The 11,609-nt window shown below is 38.2% G+C and overlaps 1 protein-coding gene across 3 annotated transcripts in view; it reads right to left on the bottom strand.

The window, feature by feature from the left end:
* LIAS (lipoic acid synthetase) overlaps positions 1-11,609 on the bottom strand; it is an 18,925-nt gene continuing 7,316 nt past the window's right edge. Inside the window, exons 4-11 of one of the 3 annotated variants that reach the window (XM_012644486.1) lie at positions 11,143-11,223; positions 10,127-10,283; positions 9,983-10,040; positions 8,321-8,449; positions 5,957-6,102; positions 4,195-4,265; positions 2,551-2,662; positions 1-167 (exon numbers count right to left, since the gene is read on the bottom strand). In XM_012644486.1, coding sequence (XP_012499940.1) covers positions 115-167; positions 2,551-2,662; positions 4,195-4,265; positions 5,957-6,102; positions 8,321-8,449; positions 9,983-10,040; positions 10,127-10,283; positions 11,143-11,223 — 807 coding nt within the window. In that variant the 3' untranslated portion in view covers positions 1-114. Of the gene's footprint in view, positions 168-2,550; positions 2,663-4,194; positions 4,266-5,956; positions 6,103-8,320; positions 8,450-9,982; positions 10,041-10,126; positions 10,284-11,138; positions 11,224-11,609 lie in introns of those variants that run through there. The other 2 variants (XM_012644487.1, XM_012644488.1) reach the window with 2 other exon arrangements.

Here is an 11,609-nt window from a genome sequence, read left to right on the forward strand (position 1 = left end):
AAGCAAAAAGAGTTGCGGTACATCCACTGACGTCTGGGCGTTCTGGCACCGCCTCTGATACCAATGGGAATCAAATGTCAAAATTTCTGTGATCTTGAAGGTCTTGGCTAAGTTTTAGAGGGCTTTTGTTTTTCTTTTAGCCACTAGATTTTTCAGGAAAAATTCACCTATTTAGGAAAAATGAAAACATGTTAACATCGATATAAGGCAAATAATAAGACTATTATCTCAGAATTATATTTGAGTGTTTCCTCTTTAAAGAAGACTTCTATATTTATTGGCATTTCTCTCTCCTCAAATCTCAATGGCAATATTTTATTTTTTCTATCCTAAATATTCCCAATATCTTTGGCCCTTTTCCCCAAGAATGATTAGTCATTGTTTTTTTTTTAAATTTTTTATCACTAGCCACTACTATTACTCTTTCTAGTAACCCAATATTGCTTTTTTTTTACTGTAACTTTTTTATTTTTTATATATATATATTTTTAATTACTACATATAATAGGGATACAAATGCTTAGGTTACATATATTGCCTTTGCCCCACTAGTAACCCAATATTGTAGAGGGTGACCCCATTGTATCCGTGGGTCTGTTGCTGTACATTTATTCCACTTTATGGAATGTCTACTCCTCATTACTGCCAAAGTATTGCTGTTGGCAAAATTCGTTTCAGAGAGCAATTTTGCTACATTATTAGCCTGGATCTGATGTTTCCCAAACAGACTTTGTTTCAGTTGAGCAGACTCATCTGATGGAGTCTCTTTAGCTTATTTCCCTCTAGGGAAGCAAGAGCTCTTCATTTGTAATGGGCTTTTCCCCCACCCTGAGTTGTTCCTGCGCAACAAGTCAGCTGCTTAGAGGGGCACATTAACTTTTCGGGCCATTAGGGTTCCATTTAGTCTATCACTGTTACAGCAAGGCTCAGTGCTCAGCACTGGAGGCCTGATTTTCTGAGGAGTCTGATTAACTTCTCTCTGTCATCTTACATATATGAGTAGAACTGTGATGACCATATCTGTACACAAACACCAAGATTCCCAAAGCTCATAATCCAGCCAAATAATCTGTGCTGCTCTATGCCTCATCTAAATCTGGTAGGAGTAAAACCAACATCACAACCCTAATGCATCACTTGAGTCTAATGCCCACATACCAGAATTTGATCTTTTACAGGTAATTTAAAAAGCATTAAAAAGTTCATAATTCACTTCCTTATAAATGTTAGAACTTTTCCTTAAAAATAAAAAAGCCCAAAAACTCCTTTCAAAAGATATTACTCTACCCACTGTAAAAGCTGATATTGGTTCTATCCTTTATATGTATTTAGCTTGCCAGCAGTACTGCTTAAAGACTAAATCACTTACAATTATTCCTTTTCAAAGTCCCCACATCCTATCAGTCAGCATTGAATCAAATTCTTGGGTTTTAAGATTAGCTTAAGCTGTTAGTTCATTAAAATGTCTTAAATTTCTTTTTAGGAACACACTGAATATTACTAATACTTGAACATTAATTTTTCAAATAGAATTTAATAATTTGTGTAATAATTTAAACATATCTGTGATTTAGACCCCAATATACAAAGCAATCACTTGAAAAAAATTAATAGTTATAACATATTTTAGACATATCCAAAAATACCTAGTTGTATTAATTAATTAATTTTAGAGACTGGGTCTTGCTATGTTGCCCAGGCCGTACTGAAACTCGTGGGCTCAAGTGATCCTCCTGCCTCAGCCTCTTGAGTAGCTGCACCCCACCATGCTCAGCCTAGATGTTTATTCTTAACAATTATTAATTGTTAAGTCCAAGTGACAGGAGAACATCATCAACATTTTTTAGATTAAATTCACTGTTCAGATATGTTCTCATGGATCTTCAGATGGTCATTATCACATGACTTTTTGTCCCCTGGAAAACACTTTTGTTTTCATAAATCAGCTCAAGCTACTGATCAAAATAAAAGCTGAAATTCAAAAGGTGAAAAATTGCATCGCAGCTAGTAAAACCACTAAAAATTTCTATAGGGAAAAATAATTTTATGGATTTTCTGTTGCCTCTGGGGGAAAAAAATAGAAAGGAATTAACAACGCAAGCAGCAATGCTATTAAACAGATACTTTTCAGTGCTTAAATTGATCTGAAATCGGGAGTCTGGAGATGCAGCTGGCATCAATTTCAAATGAGTGTGTATTTTGCAGAAAACTATTATATGCTTAACAGGCTTTGTCACTTCTGAATAACCTGCTACTGAAATCCACACATGGAATAAACTAATCAACCAATTGTTTCTGCTTTCATCACAGTAGCTGAGTTGTAAAGAGGGGGTTTGTTTAAAGAACAAACTAGGTTTAATAAGAAACTTCTCCTTGATATGACCCTTATGGAGTAAAGCTTCTAAGGATGTTCCAGAACCCTGCCCCTCCAACCCCCTGAAAAACAACCATAGCTATCAGACGTTGTCCTAGGGCTTTGGTGATCGGGAGTAGAACCTAATGCGGAAAATTAATGGCCTAAATAAAACTATTCCCCATAATCTAACTTACCCGCTTTATATGAAGAACGGACCAAAGGGCCACTTGCAGTGTAATGGAATCCAAGTTCATTTCCTACTTTCTCCCAGTATTTGAACTTTTCAGGAGTAATATACTCTTCAACCTAGATTTAAATAATTACTTCTGATCAGATTCTAGAATTCTCCTAAATAATTCTGATTCCACAGAAAGTCTGTACCCATGTATTCAGAATGGTTTTCACTTCATAATGCATCCAGGGCCCCTCCCACCTCCCCAGGCTTTCCTGCTCTCCCTCCTCGTTTGTGTCCACTGGTCACTCACTGGCCATGGTATCAGAATGTGATCACAGGGGATTAGAGAGGTGGGGAAACATAAATTTTATACTGCATTACCTATTACAAAGGACTGAGAAAGGAGTTCCTACAGAGATTATTTATCTTTATTTTTCCTTCATTAACAGGTACAATCAAGAATGAGTCACGCCCGTTAGATTCTTGAGGACAAGACTGTCTTACTCGTATGTTCTGCTTAGCACTGGGACTGGCACATGGTCACTGCCTAACCCAAGTTTCTTGAGTGAGTGGATAAACATTCATTATAAAAACAGACTGACTTTCATTCTTACTTCACCTGTGGCTCTCACATAACTAAAACAAGTCACATGATCACCAAGCGTAAATGAGGGCAATTTTCCAACTTTTTATTCTTTTTCTGTAGGTTCATTCGAGTTGTACAGTTTGCGGGGCAGCAAATATGTGCCAATGTAGTTGCTTTATGTAGATGATAAAACGGAAACTGGGACTTACAAGTATACAGTTGACCCTTGAACAGCACAGGTTTGAACTGCGAGTGTCCGCTTGTACGTGGATTTCCTGCTGCCTCCGCCACCCCTTAGACAGAAAGACCAACGCCTCCTTTCCCTCCTGCCCCTCAGCCTACTCAACATGAAGGCAATGAGGACGAGGAACTTTATGATGATCCACTTCCACTTAATGAATAGTGAATATATTGTCTCTTCCTTATGATTTTCTTAATAACATTTTCTTTTCTCTTACTTTATTGTAACGATACAGTATACATATAACACATATAACATACAAAATGGGTGTTAATCAACTGTTTATGTTATTGGTAAGGCTTCTGGAGTCTACAGTAGGCTATTAGTAGTTAAGTTTTGGGGAAGTCAAAGGTTATACACGGATATTTTTTTTTCCTTGAGACAGGGTCTCGCTCTGTCACCAGGGCTAAGGCTAGAGTGCCGTGGCGTCATCATAGCTCACAGCAACCTCAGACTCCTGGGCTGAAGCAATTCTCCCACCTCAACCTCCCCAGTAGCTGGGACTATAGGCATGCGCCACCATGCCTGGCTAATTTTTCTATTTTTAGTAGAGACGGGGTCTCGCTCTTGCTCAGGCTGGTCTTGAACTCCTGAGCTCAAGCAATCCTCCCACCTCAGCTTCCCAGAGTGCTGGGATTACGGGCATGAGCCACTGCACCCGGCCATACATGGAATTTTGACTGTGCAGGTTGGTCCCCCTAACCCTCGTGTTGTTCAAGGGTCAACTGTACATGGAACATCACACTAAAAAGCCAGGAGTTTCTTAATCTTACCTATGAACATGAAGATTTAATTCAAATTACTGAGAAATGTTTGGCAATTCGAGTCATGTGTACCTTAAGGTGGCGCTTTGTCGGCTGCATATATTGTCCTAAAGTCAAACAGTCCACGTCTGCCTCACGAAGTGCTGTAGGAAAAAAAGCACGAATTACGTTAGCAGATGTTTTTATAATGTTAAAAAGTGTAGATCTAAGCATAATTTTCCTGAGGAACATTTCAGAACAGTGTGAACTTTATACTAGTCTATAATCCTCACACTGGGGAATAAGACAATACCTATTCATTCAAAATTACTTATGTGGGCCGGGCGCGGTGGCTCACGCCTGTAATCCTAGCTCTCTGGGAGGCCGAGGTGGGCGGATTGTTTGAGCTCAGGAGTTCGAAACCAGCCTGAGCAAGAGCGAGACCCCGTCTCTACTAAAAATACAAAGAACTTAATTGGACAACTAAAAATATATAGAAAAAACTAGCCGGGCATGGTGGCGCGTGCCTGTGGTCCCAGCTACTTGGGAGGCTGAGGCAGAGGATCGCTTGAGCCCAGGAGTTTGAGGTTGCTGTGAGCTAGGCTGACACCACAGCACTCTAGCCCGGGCAACACAGTGAGACTCTGTCTCAAAAAAAAAATATGTGCCAGGGACTATGGTAAGGATTGAAAACAGGAATGATCAAGATAGTCATGTGGGCCTGATGGATATAAGGATAAATACCTCTAATACTACAGAATAAATGTTAAAATAAGAGTGGAGAGTGTTTTAGAGCAGGAGTCTGTAAGGCAGAAAAGGTGAAGGTAACAGTACCTGTAAAAGCCTGAAAACTCCTGTATTATAGACTAAACATGCTGTATTAGGCTTTTGCTTCACGTATAATACAAGATATCCTCTGGGGGATGGGATTTGACCTATGACATCAGAATCTTTCTAATAACAAACTGAATGCAATGTGGTAAACAGCAGCTTTTAATTACTATTTGAACTTACTACTCTTTGAACCACAAAATAACTGCAAATAGTTCAAGGACCCTTGGGTAAAACAAAAACTTTTAAATTTCAAAGTTTAAAAAGCTGGGCACAGTGGCTCATGTCTGTAATCCCAACACTTTGGAAGGCTAAGGTGGGAGGACTGCTAAAGGCCAGGAGTTCAAGACCAGCCTAAGCAACACAGGGACACACTGTCTCTACAAAAAAAACAAAAAAAAAGAAAAAGAAAAATTAGCTGGGTACTCAGGAGGCTGAGGCAGGAGGATTGCTATAGCCCAGAAGTCTGAGGTTGCTGTGAGCTATGATGATGCCGCTGCACTCTAGTCTGGGCAACAGAGTGAGACCCAGTCTCAAAAAATTAAATAAAATGCCCAAGAATCACAACACAAATGGACTTATGGGACTAAGGTTCAGCAAAGTCCAAAGCACGCCATGTTCTGTGACAGTGCTATAGGCAAGCTCTTCTCAATCGAAACCCTGGATTGCTCTTATTCATCTATGAATTGTCAGTGCCTGGTACCTTGCTGGCTCTCAAAAACTGTGCAATTGCAGAATGAGAAAGGGGGATGAAATCATGTTTTCACTGAATGAAAGGGTAGGGAATAAAATGAGATACAAATTTCGTATCCTGAGCTTCATGTATACCCTTTCATGAAAGTCTGAGAAAACACACCTCCCTTCCTTTTTATGGCTGCTGTTTGCAACCATATGCTTTGTTCTTACTGGCACTTGCACTGAGACTACGGAAGAAGCATAAATTTAACAGGGCCTTCGAAGTGGGTGGGGTTCCTGCTATTACTCAAAATAAAGGGGAAAGATGTTTGATTTTCAATATCTTTACCTTTCATTGTTGCATATACTTGCTCATCATTCTCACCTAAACCCAACATTATAGATGTTTTAGAGATAACATCAGGCTGAACCTCCTTGGCATGTTTCAGTACACGTAGAGACTGGTCGAAATTGGCCCGGGGATCACGAACTTTCCTGGAAAACAGCAAGGCTGTTGTTGGCAAGAATAAACACGAATTCAACCAAATACACAGTTATGCAAGTAACCTGAAAGACCAGAGAAGTATACTCTGTACATTCTATTACATCATGTGGTTTGATGGTAGCATTTGCACACAAATGCCTGTTATTGTATTAAAGAAAGTAAGACCTCACTGGGCTCCCTAGCTCTGTTTACTTTTAAGCCCTCTTAAACGTGGAGCAGAGACAAATAGAATGGAAAAAATCACTTCATTTTATGCATTGAGAAACCAGAATTCTGAGGCTAAAAATTAATGATGGAAGTAAGACAATCTCAGTACCGAACAAAGAAAAAACTAACCTGAACCCACATTTCAGAGGGCTGAAACTTTTATGTTCATTCCTTTTCTAAAGACTAAGCTGCCCTCTGCTGGTGAGTATACAACACTGCCATCTCTTAGGTAAAGAAATGCATGATTCTGGAATTTTCACTGGAAAGAATAATGTTTCTTAAGTCAAACCAGGGAAATTGGCACCCACTGGTGGTGGTATCGTGACAGGGTTGGAAAGGATGTGTGCTAGAGCTCAGCAATGCCCAAACCACCATGGCTTAAATGATGAGAAAGCCAACAGACCAGGAAGTTGCTCATGTTAAACCAGCATTCATTTGAATTCTAATGCAGCTTTATTTTCTGTAATTGATTTTTTTTGTTTTACCAGAGACTAGTTCACAGGGAAGAGAAGAAACAAATTTATGAATTTAAAAACAACCACAAAACTGACAATGTAGAAAGTAATTACCTTTTAAAAAATTTCTCCACTGAAATTAAGTTATGCTCCCTAATGTTTAGAAGAAATGCTGGTCATCGTTTACTATAACTTCTTTCAGGTTCTATGACACAGAATAATGTGTAGAAGCTAATCAAATCACTGACAAATACTTTACTAAAATTAAAGGAAATATTAAGCTTACCTAAAGTTTAAATCCTAACTACTAAAATTATAGGAAGAGTTAGTATCTACGTCTTAAAAAAGATTTACACTGTATCTGAATGATACCAGTTTTCCTTGTGCATCATTTATTGCATATATTAGTGCCAAATGTATTTTTAAAAGCCTTTTCTTTAGAATTACAGCCAAAGCAATTGCTCCAGTGTAATTTTCTTTCCCCTTGAAAAAATACTCATTGGCATTTGCAGTATACCATTTTAAGACAAAAGAGGCTGGGCGAGTTGGCTCAGGCCTGCAATCCTAGCACTTTGGGAGGCCAAGCTGGGAGGATGGCTTGAGGCCATGAGTTCAAAACCAGCCAGAGCAATACAGCAAGACCCCATCTCTACAAAAGATAGAAAAATCAGCAGGGCGTGGTGGTGCGTGCCTGTAGTCCCACCTTCTCGGGAGGCTGAGGCAGGAGGATTACCTGAGGCTAGGAGTTTGAGGTTGTGGTGAGTTATGATTAGGTTGCTGCCCTCATGCCCAGGCAACAAAGTGTATATGTGAACCAAAACACATATATTAAGTACCAGTAGTATGAGTTTCTAACATCTTAGTGCTTATATTATGCTACACTTGATCTTAGCCAAAAGGCCAAGAAGTAATAATGCTTATGTTATAAACACTATATATATATATTATGGTGTTACTGATACAAATATAGTATTTATAATATAAGCACTAAGGCAGCAGTCCCTAACCTTTTTGGCACTAGAACTGATTTCATGGAATACAATTTTTCCACTGACGAGTCAGGGGAGCTCAGGTGGTGGACGCAAGCCATGGGGAGCAGCTGTAAATACAGATGAAACTTTGAAGCTTTCCTTGCTCTCACTTGCTGCTCACCTCCTGCTGGGAAGCCCATGGTTCCTAAGTTTCATGGAAGAAAATTTTTCTACCTTTGAGGGGGCTGGGAGAGTGGCATTGGAGCTCTGAGGCCAGGTCCCTAACAGGCCACGGACTGGTACCGGTCCATGGCCTGGAGGTTGGGGATCACAGCACGAAGGTGTTGGTAACTCATATTACTGGGTGGAAATACTGTGACACTTCTGTTGTTTTTGTTGGCTATATTTTCTGATTTTTCTGCAGTAGATATACATTGGGTTTGTTAAAAAAGAAAGAAAGAAAGAGAGTTTACTTTGTAAAAGTCAATTGCAAAGTTTGCCCCTGGAAAAAGTGAGAATATAAAGCACGTGCTGACCTCTCTAACTTCCCAACATTACTCTCTACATGTAATCACCTCTGTAATTCTGGAACTGTTTCTACATTATGTGCATACACATCTAATCCTGACAGAGTAACTTTTGCTATTGCTTTAAGGTCTCCTCGAAAATCAGGGGTGAGACATTCCACAAGGATTTTTGGATTCCTAGAGGGGAAAAAAGAGAAGTATCAAACTGAGAGAAAGAATTGACATAACTGTTGCTCAAAACAGAAATTATCAGTACTCATTCAGTATCTGTTTCAGCACAGTGATCTTTAGAGCTTTGCCAAGAAAAGCTTAAACATTCAAAAGTTCATTTATGAACCATTATATGAAAAAAATAAAAAACCCAAAACACCAAATAGTATGTATACAGTGGTTAGAACACATCTGTAGGCAAATAACAATCAGAATAAAATTTTAGATTATATATAGATTTTTAAATCTCATTTGAACAGGTTTTAGAAAAACAGAAGACATTAAAATATGAAATAATACAACTTTCTAAAATAACTCTTTGGAAAGTAAATTGGCACATTTCTTATGTGAATGCAAATATTAATTGAGTGCTTTAACTTTGCTTTCTTTTAAAATTCATCAATAATGCCCTCCTCCTTTCCAGTAAGCAAATAGTTCACAAGTGCTATGGTTTTAAAAACTATTTTCTGGGCTGCTGAGTCATGAGCTTTGTTTAAATGAAGTACAAGCTAAACATTAATCTTCCTATTTATATTACGGCTATATCTATTCAGTCAAGCATTATAATGTGAACTAGGTCAGAGCTGTTCCCTTTGACACCAGCAGAAACGACTGGGACAGCTGGCAAATTTCTTCACAAATCCAATGGCAAAGGTCTGGACCTGTTCCCTGAGAGAACAGATATAGAAAAGACCACATACACACTTCTCAGGAATATAAGAGATGTTCAGAAAACACATCCTATATAACTCACTGTTTCATTTAACTGCAAGTTGAGACCCATTGAGGCTTATGAAATAAATTTTGTGGGTTGCAGATAGATTTTTAAAAAATGAACTATAATAAATTGAAAATACTGAGGAATCATTGAAAAAACAAACTAAGTGTGCTAGGTGTTAGACTAGCACTGACTTATAGAAAATGAGTACAGCTCCTTTTTTATGCTTTTTAAAATGCATGGGATGAAAATATTAATAAAAATGTGGATTATAGGTAAGATTCTCAGGGCATATGAATATGGATAAAGTCTGTATATATTTTAACAATGTTGGAGCTTATCTCATACTATCTACTTCCAGATGAAGACATAGTCAAAATCAGTGCTAAGAAGACCACAGTTTTTTACTTCTTTAAGAAAAGTACTCATTTTCATCAGCAGTGAAAGAAAAAATAAAAAAAAAAAAAAAAGGAAAAATACTCAGAGTTTAGACTAACACTCAAATATGAAGGACAGATTCTATGGTTCTATGGGCTTAAAGGACCATGGATAAGTTCATGCCACTGAACCCCTAACATTTTCTGCAAATATGTATCTGTACATACAAATATGCTTTCTCTGGAGAAATGACCACATAATTTCCAGCAGACTGTTAGAAAAGTATGAGACCCCCCGCAAAAGGTTAATAACCACTGCTTCAAGGGAAAGATCTTACATAAACTGAATTCATATGGGTCCCAAAAAGGTCCTTAAATTACACAAACACATGCAAAAACAAGTACCTTTCCTTTAAGTATGATACAGTCTTTGCAATGTGTTCAGCTCCCCCATCGGGCAAATCTAGAAACAAAAGAATCCACTGTTCAAGATGATGTCACAACTTAGTGTGAGCCAATCTCTGGTAGAGGCCATGATGACACACTAACCATCTCGATCCACAGATGTTAGGACAACATAATCCAGACCCCATTCTGCAATTGCTTTTGCAGTATTGTAGGGCTCACTGGCATCCAGTGGAGGCGGATTTCTTGCAGTCTTAACAGAACAAAATCTGCAACCTCTTGTACATGTATCACCCATCAGCTAAAATAGAGATATTACAATTTAAATCAAACAGATGACACTCAAGAACATAATGTAATGTTGAGAGAATAAAGTAAGTTTCAAAGAATGTGTACAGGTTGGTTCTGTTTATGAGAAATTTGAAATATTCAAAACTAAATAATATAGAGTTAAGGAACACAAATATATGTGGTAAAACTAGAAAGGGAAATGATAAACTTAGCATTAAGAATGATGCTAAGGGAAGAGAATAGAGGATGGGATCAGGAAGAAACACACGACTTAAATTTTAAAATACAATTTATACAGTTTAGGGGGTACATGGGGGGTTCAAAGATAATGCTAATGTTCTACTCTGGAGATGTGTATCAGGGAGTCTGTTGTATTGTTATTCTCTGTAATTTACATATAGTTTATCAAGATTCTTTTGTGTCTATTCAATAATCAATAAATATTACTTTAAAAGAGAAAATATTCAGAAAAAGAAAAAAACTTAAAAAAAGAAAAAAGAGAAAATACTCAATTAACAGATCAACATGCAGGTCTCTGTGGGACTTAAACAGAAAGCACATCTTGTTAAATAGATGGAAAAAAAACATAAAAAGCAATCATGAATAACATCTCCAAAAATTAATAGAAGAGCTATCTTAAGGCAACACATGATTAACTAGCAGATAGATCGAGAATCAATAATAGATTTATTCAGAGAAGAGTGAGATCACACCAGGTTGGATTATCCTGTCAGGTTTTCTTCCTATTTTTCATAAATCCATATGTAATGAAATATCTGACCAGAGATTCATAATGCCCATTTTTAGGAAACACGAAATATTCCCTTTCAGTTTCTAGACTAAAGCTTGGACGCCGAGGCTGGCCTCACCATGACTGTGGCTGTGGCAGTGGCGCGTTCTCCGCCTCCCCAGCATTCCCCAATGTTGGGACATCGAGCCTCCTCGCACACCTGCGAGCGAAGGGAAATGGAAGACCATCAGGCTGAAAACATCCTCCAGCTGAACTGGTGATCGTGACTAGATGTGTTAAACTGCCCACTGTTTACAACATATTTTCGAAGAGACTCGCTATTCAAAATGTTGCTAAACTGCCAAATTGTATATTAGGATCTCACTATTAAAAACTTAGTGAATGCATATATTTTATGTGTGCAAGTCTATTCAAATTCATACTATGAAAGACTGAACAGTTAAAGTGATGTGGTTAAGGTTGGGCGCGGTGGCTCACACCTGTAATTCTAGCACTCTGGGAGGCTGAGGCGGGCGGATTGTTTGAGCTCAGGAGTTCGAAACCAGCCTGAGCAAGAGCGAGACCCCGTCTCTACTAAAAATAGAA

Source organism: Propithecus coquereli, unplaced genomic scaffold, assembly GCF_000956105.1.
Source record: "Propithecus coquereli isolate 6110/MARCELLA unplaced genomic scaffold, Pcoq_1.0 Scaffold213, whole genome shotgun sequence".
Taxonomy (NCBI): domain Eukaryota; kingdom Metazoa; phylum Chordata; class Mammalia; order Primates; family Indriidae; genus Propithecus; species Propithecus coquereli.